Source organism: Taudactylus pleione, unplaced genomic scaffold (genome assembly GCF_031769625.1).
Source record: "Taudactylus pleione unplaced genomic scaffold, aTauple2 ptg000517l, whole genome shotgun sequence".
Taxonomy (NCBI): Eukaryota; Metazoa; Chordata; class Amphibia; order Anura; family Myobatrachidae; genus Taudactylus; species Taudactylus pleione.
In genome coordinates this window covers 4681156-4698867 of record NW_028284919.1, presented here as the reverse complement: position 1 = coordinate 4698867, position 17712 = coordinate 4681156, and the positions used below count along the sequence as shown (strand labels likewise).

General features: G+C 40.7%; 1 protein-coding gene across 1 annotated transcript; it reads right to left on the bottom strand.

Moving 5' to 3' along the window:
• Window positions 1-906: 906 nt before the first annotated feature.
• On the bottom strand, window positions 907-15952 carry INSIG1 (insulin induced gene 1). Its single transcript, XM_088450363.1, has 6 exons — window positions 15761-15952; window positions 14247-14598; window positions 9143-9267; window positions 7500-7666; window positions 6568-6667; window positions 907-4376 (listed from the first exon to the last, which is right to left on the bottom strand). The coding sequence occupies exons 2-6, from the start codon at window positions 14578-14580 to the stop codon at window positions 4347-4349; spliced, it is 756 nt and encodes a 251-aa protein (XP_088306489.1). The 5' UTR covers window positions 14581-14598; window positions 15761-15952; the 3' UTR covers window positions 907-4346.
• Between the last annotated feature and the right edge of the window lie 1760 nt (window positions 15953-17712).

The following is a 17712-nucleotide window of genomic DNA, read 5'->3' as shown; positions in this document are numbered from 1 at the left end:
TATTTTACTGAGGACCATGAAGGGGCAGATTCAATAAACCACTGTGTTTACCATGCAAGTAAAGCTCCAGATATAGCGCCTGGAGCTATTCAATTATCTGGCAATTTCATTGCGCAGCAAACCTGCAGCTAACACGCGTTAACCCATTAATTCTGGATTAAGTGCCTGGAATTTATGGACCCCTCACCTTCTAAGCCCCAGAAAGTGTATTCAATGCATATTTTTCATGGAGCTCCTGAGGCACGAGGTAGCGACCCTTAATTGAATAGCTCAGGGCTGAACTTTAGCTGCTGCTAATTTAATCTGCCCTAAATTTAATTATTTGTTTTTGATTGTGATTAGAAGTCCTTTCAGTGGAAAGTAACATAAAATTCACAAAACGCTGTCAAAGTGGAGATTTGTATCTAAGGAATGGGGACAAAGACCATTTGTATCCCAGCCTCTGTACCGGAAACAGTATACATAAACTCCAAGGATAATATGTCAGCTCCGGCCCTGCCCAACGTTGCCAACATTTTATGAGACCATTTCTGAAAATAAGAAACGTTTGGGCTCTGCCTATCTCCCAATAACAAAAAACATATTGGGGTTGGAAGCAAAGCAAAAAAAAGAGCAAGAAACTTTGCACCTGGGCAAAACCATGCAGCAATGCAGGTGGGGCAGATTTATAATGCGAGAGAGATGTAGATTCGGGAGGGGCGTGCCCAAACTACATGCACAAGCAGTCAGTATTTACCCTGCATGCATAAAAATTTAATTTATTCGTACCCCTTGCATTGCAACACGGTTTGTTCAAGATACAAAGATACTTTATTTTTATGCTTTGCTCTCAAATCAGAATCAGCCCCATTGTTGTGTTTATAAAGCCCAAGTGTGTGTAAAACAAGAAAAAAAAAAAGACGCAAAATCAAATAATCCACAACCTTTAATAAAAAAGTTATATACATCTATAAAGCATACCACAGAAATCCTACACATAATGATCTGGTAATATGTACAGTATTCCTATATTTTTCTTTATTTTCTTTTTTTTTTGGAAATACAACATAGTGCAATTATTTTCATTTACTTTTTCAACTTGGCTGACTTTGATTCATAAACTTGCTACAAGTATTGGCAACATAAGTTACTTTTAAATCAAATATAGTGTAGACAATTTTAATATAATGCAGGAAAAACACTAGATTGGCTACAGGTCAATAGATCTTTAACAGACTGGTCATGTGCATATTTTACACACTTAAGGACTTTCAGAATTACACAGTAGTTAAACACCTTAGGTATTTCAAAAACTAGAATTCTTTGTTGCCTTCTGCAGTTGGTGGTCATCCAAGACAATCTCAATTAAGCCACTGAGGGTACCTGGTTGTTTATTATATAGGGTGTATGTTATATAAAAGGAATATGAAATACTGTTTATAAGAAGAAAATAAAGAGTTTTTCTGCAAAAGGTAACAAAGACTAAAGTTTGTTGGCAAGTAAAATAATAAAGGATTTACATCAAACTTGCAGCAAGAATTTAAACCAAATGCAAGATTTCCTTTCATAAAGTAAAATATGTAAAAGGCAACTTCACAGAAAATACATTAACATTTTAAACAATAAATGGAGTATTTCTAGATACAACACAATGAATGCAACAATAAGATTTTTTTTCTATTAAAGATATTATTGCTAATTTGTGTTTCAAGAACCAACAGAGCAAACCTGTCAAACAAATAAACGGTTGAGATTTTTAATTGCCAGCAAATGACAGAATGAAAAGAAAATCCGATAACCGAACATCAAAGCTGATCTCACCTGTCAGATAAAACATGCAGTGTAAAAGATGTTGTTTTGCATGTAACTATTGGCCAATAACATGGAAGGCCTAAAATTTATTTCTATTCTATATAGACATTTGCTAGCAATTAGACAGTTAAGTTGTGTTCGCCAAGAACTTGAACGACAAGTATGAACATCTTCAATAATACTAATATACCATTCTGCAGAATAATAATAATATAGTAACATTGCCCAGAAAAATCAACCAGTAGTTTTTGATAATAAGAATTACAATATATGCTTCTTATAATTTTAAAAAGGGAAAGCCACCATGATAAGGAGAATAATAACCTATACACACAAAATGCCTTAGTTCTTATTTATCTGACATTTTGTTTAAGGGCAAAAGATTCCTTGGACCTAAAATGACCTTAAATTATATGGTGACAATGATTTATTTAAGGTTTAGAACTTCTTAAGCCATTGTAGACCACCATCACTAAAGCTTTGGAGGTGTAATAAAAGATTATTACAAAGGCACAGCAACATTTATTGTAGTACTTTAAACTATCATAACTTGGTGCCTGCTATCTTACTGTAGCGATTCTTTTGTTTCGCCTAAAGGTCAATTCTCACACATCTAAAAATGGAAATTTTATTGCAATTTCTTCTGGGAACAAGTTTTTTAAATCATAGTTTTAAGACATGGCTGCACCTTTAACAATGCTATCCTATGTAGAGAATTTTCAAGGACAGTAAAACTGCACACCTGGTGCATATCTGCTACACTACCAAACATTAAGATGCAGAAAAATAAATAGGTGATAGATTCCCTTTAAGTTAGGTTTAAACACATTGCACTTATTTTAAATGTTTGCTAGTAATCAGACTAAAATTTAAGTAAACGTAATTGAATGATTGCAATGAATACATTGTGCTCACAAATACTAAAGAATATTCAAAACGACACGTTTAATGAAGTGACAAATGCACTTTTCTCTTTACAAGGCAATCACAGACTGCAAATATTAATAAGGCTGTGTGGACAAAAAAAAACAATATAGGAGGTCTCCACTGCTGGCATAAGAAGAATATACCTTTCAGGGAGCAGAAAACTGGTGTGTATTATCTGTCTGGCTGTTTAACTTAACGGACACTTGTAAGGAGTATTAGGGGCAACAACTTAATGTTGTCTAACACCAACTATTTATCACATTGCTTTTTCCTTTTCTTTTGCAGAAATGTTTACTCGTTGTTCTAGCTGGGCCTTTATATTAACAGCAAGCGCAACCAAGAATTCTGTACACGCAAAATGTCTTCAAGAGTTGTAAGATCTGTGTACCGGTACAGATCTTATGTCAGTAATTGTATTTTGGTTGCTATTTAATTCATATTAGCAGGTCAGCCAAGAGCCACATAGGCCTGACCCATAAGTAGTGTAAGCTTATTTCTATAAACTATGTTCTCTTTTCCAAATCCTAGATGGAGTGTAAGCATATTACGGCGCATTTAAAATGAGAAAGAGGGAGGGAAAGAGAGAAACTGATTCTAATCTTTCTATACATTTCTTTAAACAATATCTTTAGACATATTGTGGTCAATCCAATGAGGTGTGAGTCCCTCACAACGAGTAAGTGTGGCTCTATGCTGCACTTGCAGTACCTCCGGACTTGCACATTTCACTAAAAATATGCAAGCCCGGGGTGAGATCAGGACGCAAGGGGGGCGAATTGCGGTGCCGTTGCCGGCGTTTCTATGCCATTCCAACGGCTATTTGCCCCCTTCGACCCTAATAGGATTGATCCCTGTGATTTGGGACGTCATCAGATCATTGTTCATTAGGAAAGCTTGAGTATTAGTGATCCCTACCGTGATTATATATTGACTACAGACCTGACATATCTGTAATAAACACCTATGTGGTCACAATCTCACAATTTACACTAGGTGACATTATATAATTTATCAGATATAGAATCTGTATCACAGGTTTGAGTGATTCCTCAAACAGATTTGCAGCCAAAATATAGGTCACAAACCAGTTTTCTAAAGGCTAGTGTCAATTTATCTCTAACCTTTTTTTCTTCCCCCCACAGCCTTATTTTCCATTTCAGATAAATAATACGCAGCTATTCAATATCACTGCATCCTTTTTGCTTTTAAGCACCTTCCACAGGATATGGTTGCTGCACAGCTCATAATGGACAGTCCTCTTCTTATAATGAAATCGTAATACTGGTACTTGAAGCTGGCTAACAGCTTGTTACACCATGCAGATAACATTTAAGATCCTACCCCTATACTGACAGATAAACAAAACCTGCAGCAATCATGGCAGAGCAAACGCTTTACAGGGTGAATATTTCTCCTCCTATCTGTGTTCCACCAAAAAGTAATAGTCTGATGTAGCAATCCATGGAGCCGTGACAAATTTCTGCACGCCATAAAATGTACTAATCACGTAATGAAGCAATAGCTTTCCATTTTTACATGTTTGCATGTTGTTACTCAGTAACATAGTGCAAGCTTTTCCAACATCAGTGTAATTCTTCTCCTTGTACATGGATAACATGCTGAAGCATCTAGTCTCCATGTGGTTTCTCCGTGGGCCCCTGTAAAGGAAGGAAAACCATATTGCGTGTCATTATATTTTCCAAGCAGTTAAGTGATAAAGATTTGGCTGTACAACTAAAGTTACACATATTTTGAACATTAGCGGGACCTGGTCAGTGAATAGGTTTCCACTACAGCTTCTCATTTCAGCAGGAGGCAACAATGAGGATTATTTACAATTATAGGAAAAAACAAACAATACACCAATTACTGACACATCTAAGTGTATATGAAGTTAATGCCACTATTTAAAGAACAAGCAATTGGTATAATGCGAGACTGCAGGTGGGATCACTGCGTATGAAATCTTAAGATGGGTTTCCACCCCTTCCCACAAGCTGTAGGTAAACGTACGCCAAAGGCAGATGATCCTTTGCAATATACGCAAAATCTAAGTCCGCTTAATATAGCAACCATGTGCAGCACCCCATATACAGAGAAAATAGATAACAGCGCTAGTGAAGGGCTTAGAGTGTCTAGATTGTGGGGTTTGAGAAATTAACCCTAGATCTATAAAATTATTGATATATAGCAATAATTTTATAGATATAGGATTCATTTCTCAAACCCCACAATCTAGACACTCTAAGCCCTTCACTAGCGCTGTTATCTATTTATTTTCTCTTTTTGTTTGTATCAAGGAGATTCACACCCTCCTTTTAACAGCTGCTTTTTGACAAGCACCACTCTACCCAACTCTTTTGCTTTGTGATTATATCCCAGTTTCAGAGCTCAGCTTTTAATGGTTCAGGGCAACAGTACGCTATACATAATACTCAAAAAGTTCTTTGAAAATCTTCGTGGAAACCCATTGAGCTCAGATATTCCCTGCATGTCAGCATTGACAAAACCAATGTCTTTTGGAACAGTGGTTGGTAAGTCAGGTGCTGTCCTATCCATCTTACACTGAATCAATATGTGTGCTGGTAATAGAGTGGACTCAAGACAGACTCCACTGGATAAAGAATGAATAGAAAAAAAAAAAAAAGTATGTGTTTTTAAGCCCTATATCTCCATCACAATTATTGTAATAACTTTACTGGGTTTCACCAATAGGGGTTAAAATAACCGTGGAAAAGTTTCCGTCTTTGGGGCATATACAATTTGAGGCGAAAAGTGACTTTTCGCCATCATCGCCGTTTTTTCCTGGGATAAAGTATGGGGCGTGTGCCCGCTTATCCCCGTATACAATTAGGAACCAGCGTAAACGGGACCCGGCGGAAAGGTAAGTATCGAAAAGTCCTCTCACTTTTGAGCAAATCAGCCTGTCACCCCCTAGAAGATGGTCTGACATAGGGGCTCACTATGGGTACCCCCGATTTGGCCTATTGAAGGTAATTGGGGTCTTTAAACAGCCACGGCAGGTGCATAAATGCGGCTTTGAAGAAGTGGTGAGGAATAGCACTTATTTCCCCCCCCCCCCCAAAAAAAATCTAACCCGTCCCATCAAATTTGGGGTACATGAAAATGTGTGCAAGCATATTTTTAAGTCCTTAAAGTCATTTTTGTTTAATTGTTCAAAAATCTACCTTCCGCAACCACCTGCATTCTAGAAAACACCTGCTGCATACTTGGGGACACCCCTGAGTCAATTTTGCTAGTTTTCAAATTTGTCCTCCAAGTTTTTTTTAATCGTCCCCAAACTGAAACCACTTTTTTGGGGTGTCCTATGCTAATTTTTTTATATTTTATGACACAGATTACTTTAAGGGGACATTCTAAAGGCTGCAGGCTACTTTTTTTTTTTTTTTTAATTCTACACCCCCAAACCCCAATTCTGCGTTTTTTCGCCACCTATGCAGTGGTGACAACTGATCCCCCCTTTTTTTTTTTACAAAGACTTTTCGCACCTGCCAAAGTCTTTGAATATGGGGATAAGTGAAACTGGCAAAAATGACGTCATTGGCGATAAATTATCGTCGATAACGGACTTTTCGCCTCTAATTGAATATGGCCCATAGTCTGAGTTTTAACATGTATACTGCTCTTAAATGATATACATGTATTAATATCAATTTGCTAGCAGAAGAAACCCAAAAGGAGAAATTTAGTATGTCTAAAGCAGTTAACTCCGTTACACAAACACAAAAACATAACATGCAGTAGGGTTATGAACATATACATTTGGTCATCAAGAGTTTGTTAAATAAACACTTTGGTTTATTATAATAAATTGCCTCAATAACTTACCATTGCTAGCTGTCGACCTATGTTTCCAACAGTTACACCCCCAGAGAAGAATATGCAAGGCAGCCAGGAACGAATGTACAGGAAGTCTGGAGAGGTGTACCTGAAATAAACAAAGCAAAAAAAAAATGTTACGCAAATAAAATTACGCAAACTGCATTTGATTTAAAAACGAGTGACCCAGCAGTGTGCAAGCAAAAGTTCTCACACTATAGCTTCCAGTCGACAGTAACAAAAAGTAGCGAAAGGAATTTATTGTTACCAGCAGAGGCCGCTCTTACCCAAATCCTTAAAATGATCATTTAGTGCAGTGGTGGGGAACAGTTTTTCTGCCGAGGGCCATTTTGATATATATAACATTATACACGGGCAAGGTGCAGGCCACGCTCCCTCCATGTGATATCACACGGGACGGGGCCACAATCGCCGGTGATTACAGCAATGCCCAGAGCATCCTGATGCTCCGGGAGCTGTAAGGGCAGCGGTGTGTCCCAAGAGCCCCAAAAAATGTCAGATCAACCGCAGAAGATTGCTCAACTTTTCAGCGTGTGCTGGCCCTTTATTTATGTACATTGTTCGGTTAGCTAGCAGCAGGCACTGGTAAAGCCAAGGAGTGCCGGCTAAATACACTAGGCCTAATTTAGAGTCGAACATAAAGCGGCATCTGTCTTTTTAAACGAAAGGCCGCACTGGACAGTTTTCTGCTTCCACAGACGCAGCCATCATCATTAGTATCAGCACTTGAATCCTTCCCATGATGGGTGTAAACGATCTGTCTCTAGGCTCTTGTATAAATTGTATGCTTTAGACCTTAAATCAATGGGTAATTAAATATCTTGCCCTAAAACATAGTTTATCACAGTAAACCAGCAGAGATCACAATATATTTAATTTTAAATAGTATTGTTTTAGTGCAATATAGACATATTACTTACTGGTACACTCCATTGTAGACAAGGAACTGTGTTATGAGTGTTGCAAGAAATGCGATTGTAATTCCAAGCCCCAGACCACTACGAGAACGGTCAAAGGTCCACCACAGACCCAGAGACAAGGCTGCCAGAGTGAGGGAAAGTTGGACATTATTTGCGAAATCCAGTTTCTGTTGGAATTTAAAGTTAAGGAATATACAAAGTCAATATTAAAAAAGACAACTTTAGCAGTTGGAAACATACATACATTACAGATCACATGTTTCCTAAACTGAATCACAGTTTACGACTAAAATGGGGATATTTATTTATTTTTAAGACATTTCCTGTCTACTCCCCGCTCTTGAGAAACGTCTCCATAATATATATTTAATCCAAGAGTCAAAGGAGAATGACTTAGCAGGCGTCCTAAACATTTAACACAAATATAAACTTCAACACTGCAGCTTTGAGGAGAGCAAATGAAGATGCATTTGGTTTTTAAACATGAATTCAACAACACTAAACTGGAATTAAAGTGTGTACAGACGCTTATGTATTTCTCCGTGCTCATAAAGAGAAAGTAAAACAAAATGGATAATTTTTGGTGTCATAACGCTGGCTTTGGCATTTACTGTATTTATATACTCACTGATAAAATACTTTCAGACTAATTATACCAGCAGGCCACGCACCCACCGCTCAATGCCCTGAATTGTGCCATGGTGCAGAAGGGGGCAAGGTGTTATACATTGCGCTTCTTGTTATACAGCACCCACCTGGCCTAATTTACTGGTGAAGTGGACAGGATCTGAGTGGTTGCTATAAATTGCAGTTATCTTTGCACCACTTTTCATAAATACCCCGAGCTCCCAGTCTCAGAGTGCAGCATATGTTCCATATAAAATGTTGAATATTTAATTTATACCCCTTTCAGACATACTGAGATTCCTGGGAATTTGGCCTGCCTCAGCCAAATTCCCAGGATCTTGTGTATGTCTGAAAGGTACCTACCCAGGAACACATTCCTGGGTAGCCGACCCTCCAATTGACCAGGAAATTAAGTCCCGGGAAATTACACTGTGCATATCTGAATGGTGCTACCCGGGAATTTACTCCTGGGCTGCACCAAGCAGCTGTTACATTGAGTGGGCAGCGCAGAGCGTCCTCAGTGCTGCCGCTCACCACCCCCATCGCCGGTGGCTGTAGTAGCTGTAGACCGAGTCAGTGACCTTGGCCGGGTCCTCAGGCACAGAACCCCAGCCGGATGCCGGGTACACCCGCCGGCGGGTCTCTGCCACAGGGAGCGGCTGGGCCGCCCGCACTACCGCTGGACCACCAGGGTAAATAGGTAATAAAATAATTTAATAATAAAATAAATAAAATGGCTGCATTGTGATTGGCCGGCTGTCTGATGATATCATCAGCGGCAGCTGGAGAGAGGATAGGCTAGGAGGGGCAGAGGAGAGGCAGGTAATCTGAAAAACCCGGCTTGTGTCTGCAAGGGATCTACCGGGGAATTTCCAGGGTAGAAGCTGTAGTGTGAAAGAGGGGGGTCTCGACCAAAAACCCGGGTCTGTGGAGGAAATTTCCCGGGTCGTATGTCATCTACAATAGCAAACAGGTGCAGTTAGGGCTTGTGAAAAGCTTTTAGCTTTGAAGGATACAGCACTAGCATGGTTAATGCCGACAAAAACAGCTATGCATCTCATGACGCTGGCCCATTCTCTCTTGAATTTGTGTGGTTCTCCAAGATGACTGTCAATGCAGGGATAAAGAAGGCCAACAACAGCTGTGGGAAAAAAAAAAAAAAGAAGTATATATTTAGTACAGTCTCTGTAAATAACGTTTACAGTACTCACTAAAACCATATGGAGCAGCCCACGTGTAAAGAAAGTTATCACAGCTGACATGTTTTTTGGGCAAAAATATAAATCTGTGCACAAATATATTCTGGCGCTAAACGTAGCTGGTTTCCAAAGAAGGCAGCCGAATCGCTATTTTACAACAGTTTGCATAACTCTTTAAGTAACATATATATCATACATTTTATTTATGAATACTTATTTTATCAATACGTAGTAGTATTTCTTGGTTTGAAATCATTTTAACATTATATAGTAACGTTGCAATGTGAAGCCATTAACACAAAGACACTATTCTAATGGAAAACAGCTGCAAAGCCATTCTCCTGTTTATCTTAGGTCTTCTGCATTAGGGATGATGCCAATTAGACGCTTGTGGTTCTCTCTCCCCTGTGGGCTGGATGACATGTGACCCTTTGCACGTCTGCACATGCTCACTTTGTTGCAGGGAAGAATGTGCAGGCAAAAGGGAAGTTTTCCCAGTCCAAGTGGATAGGTCATATTAAATACTTTTACCCATCTAAAGAAAATCTAAATTTTTTTTTAAAGGGTATATTGTTGCTGCAATAATGAAACACCAGGGGTTATCAAAAAGAAGGAGCTGTGCATAGAAAAATATATAGAATTTGCTTTGAGAGAGCCCATCATTGGCAGAGGCTGAAATGTAAAGCGATGGTTTATGTGGTCACTTTATTTCAGGCTCTGCTTGTTCACCTGTGCGATAAATGGTTACTAGAGAGCTATGTAAACATTTCTTCAGACTGCAGTCCCCATTGTGTGTAATGGGGGCTGCGGTATCCTGCGTTATAGATTGCCTACAGCAGCAGATATCTCAGATATCGCCTGCATTAAATAAACTGCCCATTACTAAAATCATACAAAAAGACTACAGTTTCTGCAGGACTTTATGGGGCAATTTACGTTAATAAATAGACCCAGAGGAGAAAAGCAAATGGCATATGTGCAGTCATAACAGGAACACAAAAGTAAAGTTGGGTACACACCTACACAATCGTTTGGTTATTCTTTCGATTTCGACCCCCTTCATTCAATATCGCAAGAGTGTGTGTGCACCTTCAATCATGTTTTGTCGGAAGAAAATTGCCCCAATTGAAGGTCGCATCTTATGTGCGGCTTAATATTTCTCCGACTAAATGGTGCCATATCAAGTGTGTTGTGTACACACCTCTGACCATTCTTACGCCAGTTCTTGCACCCTCCAGCAGCAGGGTGGCCTTTGTGGGCATGCATACTTAAACTTCCCATATTTTGGTCAGACAGAGTTTGAAGGTCGCATGTAAGATTGTACAGGAGTACGTGTGCGCGTATCGGCACTGTGGTCGGACTTCCGAAAGGGAGTGAAGTCTGGCGTGATACTGCATTGAAAGTGTGATTGTATAGGTGTGTACAAAGCTTAAAGGTCACTGCTTTGAAGAAAGTAAAATCACACCATGACCTTTTGAAAAGAAAGTAAAACTAAGCAATGCAACTTTCAGCTTTAGTAAGCCTGAACAATACTATGTGGTTAACAAATATGATAATAGTAAAATAAAAGAAGAACTAAGCAATTTAACCATTTCAGGAAATACATATAAAAGTAAAACATTATGGGGCCTATTCAGGGTTGGGGCAAAACAAACAAACAAACAAAAAAAAAAGAAAGAAAAAGGGATCAACTTTGCACCTTGGCAAAACCATGTGGCACTGCAGGCAGAGCAGATCTAAAACGTGCAGACAGATTTCAAATCAAACGTGTCCAAACTCAAATCCAAATTGCAGAGAAAAATAAAGTTTACATCTGTGGACTATGGGCCTGATTCAGACCCGCTCGTAAGCGTCCGCATGCTCGCTCTGAGCGATGGTCACACAACTGCGCATGTGTATGGTTCGCAATGCGCGTGCGCAAACCAGTCATTGCAGTCGGAAATCGTGCGCTCGTAAGACACAGAGGGGCTGCTATTTTGAGTGACAGAATGTGCCGTTTGTGGGTGGTAACAGGGGAAGGTGCTTGAAAACGGGGGAGTGGTTGTGCGAACGCAGGCGTGCCCAACAGTCAAAAAGGCGTTTAATGGGAGTGCTTGATTAGCAAAGGAGCGTCATCGATCACGGCACTTGGTTGTCTTTTAGCCTGAACTGCTCGCAGTGATTACGGGAAGTAATTCCTACCTCAAGCGCTGCGAGCAGTTCAGATGCCGTTCGATGTTCCCGATTAATCTAATAAAAACAGGAGATGACGTGATTTGTGAACGGCAAAGGGGCGTCTTGAAAAAAATAGCGAGCGCATTTAGCGGACGCTCGCACAGACAGAGGTGTCCTCACACTGCAAAGAGCGAGCGTTCAATTTAAATATCCGGCCCCTTTTTGAGAGCGAGCGGCCGCAAATAGCGTCCGGGTCTGAATCAGGCCCTATATGCAAAAAAAAATCAGTATGTACCATGCATGCAAAAAAAAAAAAAAATTGGGGTTTTCAGGTGCAAAGTTACTTGATTTTTTTTTTTTTTTTTGCTTTGCTCCCAACTCTGAATCAGACCCCATATTTAAAAACAACTATAGCTTAATAGGTGCTAGGTAGAAAGTCAACACAATTAAGTTGCACTGAAAGTATATAACTGCAGAACACTTGTCAGTTTCTCTTTTAATAGACTAGAATTCTTTTAATCATTTCTGTTCTCCATGACTGCTTAAACCCCCCCCCCCCCAAAAAAAAAAAAAAACCCAGTAAACATTCATCCCTGTAAGAAATTATCAACAATATTTACGTTAATACATGTATTAAAACTGGACCTTCATAGGTTTAAACTGTAGATTATATATAATTTGGGAGTCATGTTTCTGACAGCCTTTCTTGCTTTCGGAATTGCTGACACACATATGGTTGGCAGACAGATATTTCTCCTGATCACTTCCTTATTTTCGTTTCTCAAGCAGTGGCATGTTACATGTGAAAGCCAATGAGCTCTTAGGCAGACGCCTCACCAGTTTAGGAGGTGGCCAATGAGAAAACAAACAGCCTACAACATTTCCTGTGATATCCAGAGTATGCCAGGCAGGCGTCTGCAATGAAAAGAAACTGTTCTAATCCTGATATAGGCTGTCTTGCCTAATGGTTGTACAGAAAGACATGATCTTCATCCAGGATTGGTCATAATCCAGACAGAACGCATTGAACAAAGTATCGTAAAAATATAACATCTCTGTACTTGACTATTTTATTATTGCATGAATTGTAGCAGTGAATAGGACTGAAGCATCATTTAATATATGCACTACAGGTAATAGAGCTAGCTGGGCATTAAAACATATACCCAGTCAGGTTTGTGATTAAGAATGCACCCACGGTTATCAGATACTTTTCTGAATACTTAAAAAGGACCACTAAAAAGTAAAATGCAAGCTGCCCTATATAAACAAACTTCAACTAACATTTACAAATATAATGCATATGATAAAGTTCCTATACACTGATAGGACTTGAGATAGATCACATTATTTTTGCTATTTACCAGACAGCAAATTAGTCTGCCTGTAATACCCTTCAATGGTATTAGGGTACATAGTAACTGGCGTTTGACATGCTTTCTAGTTAATACAAACTATATTTAATTAATTAGCTTTTAAAACTGGTTTGATAATGTGTTTTAAGATAGAATTATAAAATTGGGATGTAGTTAATAGACCGGCGGACGCGATGTAGCTGGTCTAAATTCCGACTCCTCCTGCCCGACAAGGCATTTAAGATAGGCGCCGAAATGCCGACGCCTATCTTAATCCCAAAAGCGACCCTGCCATCCCGATTGCCCTCTGGCAGGTAAGTATAACACTTAGCCCGGGATGGGGGGGGGTTAGGTTTAGGGGCCCCCGGGGGTACTCAGGGCTAGGGAAGGTTAGGCTAGAGGAAGGGTTGGGTTAGGCACTAGGGGAGGGAGATTATTTACTGCAAAATGGTGCGCGTCGGAAAGGCACCCCCCGGGAGGGTTAGATCTAGGGTGTGAGGAGGGGAGGTTAGGTTTAGGCACCCCTAAAGGAGGGTTCGGTTACAGTATTTCGCCCCGCCGGCCTGCGTTGTCGGTATTGGATCAGGCGGCTAAACAGCTGCCGGCATTACATAAAAAATTCCTAGAAAATTAATGGTATAGTTTCCAACTTGGCAAAGGCACAAAATTGAAACAAGTAGAGTCCAAAATTATCAACACAAGCCTGATATGAAGTTTGCTATATGTACATGGGAAAAATATCTTCCAACATGATCACACTTCGTATAACAACAAACCGAAAGACCGTTTGTTGTTATATATTGTATTGTGGATTCTAGTATAAGCCCAAGGAAGGGACGGAGCAGCTCTAAGTTTAAGCTTTAAGTAAGCAGGTTGTGAATCTTTTACTTTATGATCACACTTCAGTTATGAATCTCCTGAAACGTTTGGTATAAAAGCCTACTATAAGGTTCCAACATACTTGGGCATATTCTATTCCTTGTTACACATTCTGTATGAAGCTCTATACACTCAGTAAACAGAAATTATAGATTCATTGCATCAGAGAGATTGCTAGGACAACAAGTTATCACTTGGCTTCACTTTACAGTTAACTTCAGCTAACCATAACTTGATGAATCGCTTTCCACTAGATCATCACCATAAGTCAGTGCATTGCAGGAAGACCACAATAATACTACAAATCTCAGCATTCTATTAGGTCATACTGGGACTTGTAGTTCTACAACAGGCTGCCTTAGATACAGGAGAAGTCCAACCAAACAAACTGGCTAGCAGGGAATGCATGGACTTCAACAAATCTTTATATACAGGTTGCCCCAGATTGCCTGGAAGATTAGTCCAAATAAAGCATTGCTAGCACATGGCTTCAGAGGTCTATGGTAGGCCAGTGATGGACTTATGGTACTTACCAGCTGCTGTGCCACAACAAGGTGGGACCCACCAAGCAGAGGAAAAGATGGTAGCAATGACCTCTTCCGGAAACAGGGTCACATTCCTCTGGATCTGTAGAAGATTAAGCACCAAGGCAAGAAAAGCACCAACAGCAAAGAGAACCAGGCTTCTCCGGATCAGGCTGCGGCCCTGGCTGCTGGCTAAGGTGCTGTAGGCTAAGCTGATATGGGAGTTTAGTGAGGACATGGCTGCTCCAGCTCTCTGTGTTAGCCAAGTGCTTATATTTGTGCCCTTCTTGTCTATCTGTCTGGTGCAAGAGCAACTCCAGCAGTGCTCCTCGAGCCTGGGCATTTGTTTAATAAGAGTGAACTGAAGAGAAAAATAAAAAAGGGAGACGAATATTAATATGGTAAAAAAAAATTTTTATTATTGTTTTCCACAAATGCAAACTATTATTATTATTTTATAAATACAATCAGCAAGCTCTCATCTTTCTCCAATAACACTGATTTAGGCAGAGCTTGTCTTATAAAATAGCAAATATCCTGTCATTGAGAAGAGTCAGCAACTGACTGCAGGCTTGTAAATCTGAGAATTTATGCCATTGATCATTAACTAAGACTTTTATACCTGTAAGTCTCAGTCACTCAGTGTCAAATTCATAAATGGCCTTTTTAAAGCAGCTCATGTCACAGGTAGCAGAAAACGTGATGCACAGTTGGACAGGTAATACCACACTCCTCCACTACATAATGTCATTCAGCTATTGTGCAGCAATCAATGACTTCCATTATCAGCATCACACCATTCAATTGCTCCAGATGTCAATAAACCACAACTGTCCATTGAGAAAAATACTATCCTACTGTACAGCATCAAAGGCTATTCCTTACTGGCGATACACATCTTACTGCTGCTAGAGACACTACTTACAAATAATTAGCATTAACATGCTGCTAATTTGTTTATCAACTAGTGCAATTTGCAGCAGGGATCCCCCTTTGCCAGCAACCATTCCAATTGTATGAGGATGTAATGGGTGAAACATACTGAACATTATCCCATCCAAAAAAAACACAAGCTTTGGGTACCCAACTATAACATGTACCTCTACTACAGAATCCATATCCAACCTCTGATGCTTCTCTGCCCTCTTAAAGCCAATGCCAGCTTACAGACAGTGCCAGCTTGCATAGCACTTGTTGTTCTCCATGACATGACCCAGCTGCAAAAATGTGGTACCCATATCATAACATTCCTGCACAGCACATAGGGAACATACAGCATGTGCCCAGCGCATGCCAATCACTACCCGAGGCTGCTCAGCTAGGCTCTATGTGGCACAGTTACACTACTGAGATTCATGCCAACCAGAGTTATGCCACTGTCTGCCAGCAAGCCACCTAGTGCTCACCTCACTAAAGCAATGGAGTTACACGTGCCACCCATATGCCAAACCGTGCCCATCCAATCTCATACCCTTACAACACAGCCGCTGCCCCTCTTGGTGCCCATCGTATGCCCCTCTCACCCTGCAGCAGCGCTGTACACTCTGGGGTTTCTGGCGGATGCAGTGAGCTGTTAGCACTTGATAAACTTTCGCCCTTTTATCCACCCCGGTGTATCCTCCTCTGCCGGCTCCGAGCTCTGCGCCGTACTATGTACGTGCGGTTGCGGCTGGCTCCCGCCCCCGCCGCTGTCTGTCCTCCGTTGCCCCCTCCCTCCGCCCCCTGTGAGTCAGACGGAGGAGGGGGGGCTGCAGCTGCCCTGACCGAAAACAACATGAGTGTCTGGTGAGGCGCCGGCAGCCAATCAGCTGCGGACTGCCCATATGACGTAGAGGACACACCACACACACCTTCTCCGCAGCAGCAGCAACAGCGTCAGCGTCAGCCAAGGGGGAAATCACTGGGATGGGGGGACGCCCGGCGTGGTTTGGCAACAGGAAGACGTGACTTCCCGCCGTATCCTGAGAGACAGTCCCTCTCTCCTGGGTGCAATGGCCTGATGGCTGCTCACCGCGCTCTGCTTCCTACAGTAATCCACTTCCACAGTAATACCAGCTCCCAGTGCTGTTGGTCTGCTGGTTATCAATCTCTTATCTTTATATCATTGATGCACTGGTCAGTAGTGCTGGCATGAACAGAGCTTGACATCAGGGGGACAATTAATTTATGTGACTATTGTCTCTCACATGGTTATAACACTGTTAAAGAGCAGTGAGCAATTACATTTTTATTCCCACAATCAGCACCCACAGCTCAGCGAGCGGGCAGGAGAAAAAAGTTAAATAAAAAATCCCCGCCCTGATTCAGAGTGAGCGCAAACAGCACGTGGCTCTGAATCAGGCCCTAAGTTGGCAAACAGTCGCGCAGCCGACACTTTTCTCCTCGCATCCCCTGAAGCGTGCAAAAAGAAATCCTTTAGACTGACCAAACATTGCGTTGAATTGAATAGCTTCGGGAGCTCCCTGCCAGGGCTATTCAATATCACATTGAATTTAATTCCCCCCTGTGTGATGGTGCTACAGTATCTAAAACCAGCTCTGTCATTAGTGATTGTGATTTGCCCTTTTCTATGGAGAAGAAGCCAATTGGGAGTTGCCAGTATCATAAAGTAGACAGTTCCTAGATAAGCTTTAATAGAAGGACTATACTGCATGTGTTGCACGTAGCAATACTTGAACCTTAAAGAATCCATGAAATATAGAAAGAACCCACTTGTAAAACAGAATACTTGCATGTTTACTGTATTTTTATGTTTAACATGCACAAAAATAGAGCACAAGTGATTGTGTTTTCATGTTAGCAATTACCAGTGTTCTAGATATTTTGTAGCAAGAGGTTTAGCAACTATGAACGAGGTTACACTAGGTCAGCAGAAGAGAAAAAAACATGAAGTGTGGGTGTGTCTGCTCAGGTGATGTTGAATTGGCTGAAGAATGCTGTACAAACAGTATTACAACATCCAATGCTTGTAGGGGTAAAGTCTTTTCTCTTGCTTTGTAATTTATTTTTTTATTGTGTTAGTTTCTAGAAGAAGTAAATTGATTCTGTGTAAAGATTTTTTACCCCCCTAATTTTTTATGATTTTATCTGTCGCACACTGGAGCCCAGAACCTCATTACTGGGTACTACAGTGTCACTTAGTGTCCATTTGTGTCCTTGTTGGCCGCCTGTGTCATCTTCAAGTTTGTAAGTCACTTATGTATATTTATAAAATCAGATGTCCTGACTGACTCATCAACGCCTGGACCTAGAAACATGAAAATTGGGGAGTATATTCCTTCCATGACATAGGTCTAATGACAGGCGTCGGGATTTCGACACCTGTCATTAGTACCTTGCCGAGATTAAAAAGTCGGGAAGCCGGTGGTCGGGATTTAGACCGTCGGCTTCCTGACTACATCCCATGAGGGAGGGATTGTATTTCTACACAGGTGAGGGAGGGTAATGTTGAATGTGTTACAACACGAGCAAGGGA

What these genes read in the sequence shown, in the direction of transcription:
- INSIG1 (XM_088450363.1), bottom strand. Translation starts at nt 14,580, where the DNA reads ATGCCCAGGCTCGAGGAGCACTGCTGGAGTTGCTCTTGCACCAGACAG. An exon ending in TTGTTGTGGCACAGCAGCTG is followed by an intron (nt 9,268 to 14,246) that starts GTAAGTACCATA and finishes TTTTTCCCACAG; the next exon opens with CTGTTGTTGGCCTTCTTTAT. An exon ending in TAGGTCGACAGCTAGCAATG is followed by an intron (nt 4,377 to 6,567) that starts GTAAGTTATTGA and finishes CTTCCTTTACAG; the next exon opens with GGGCCCACGGAGAAACCACA.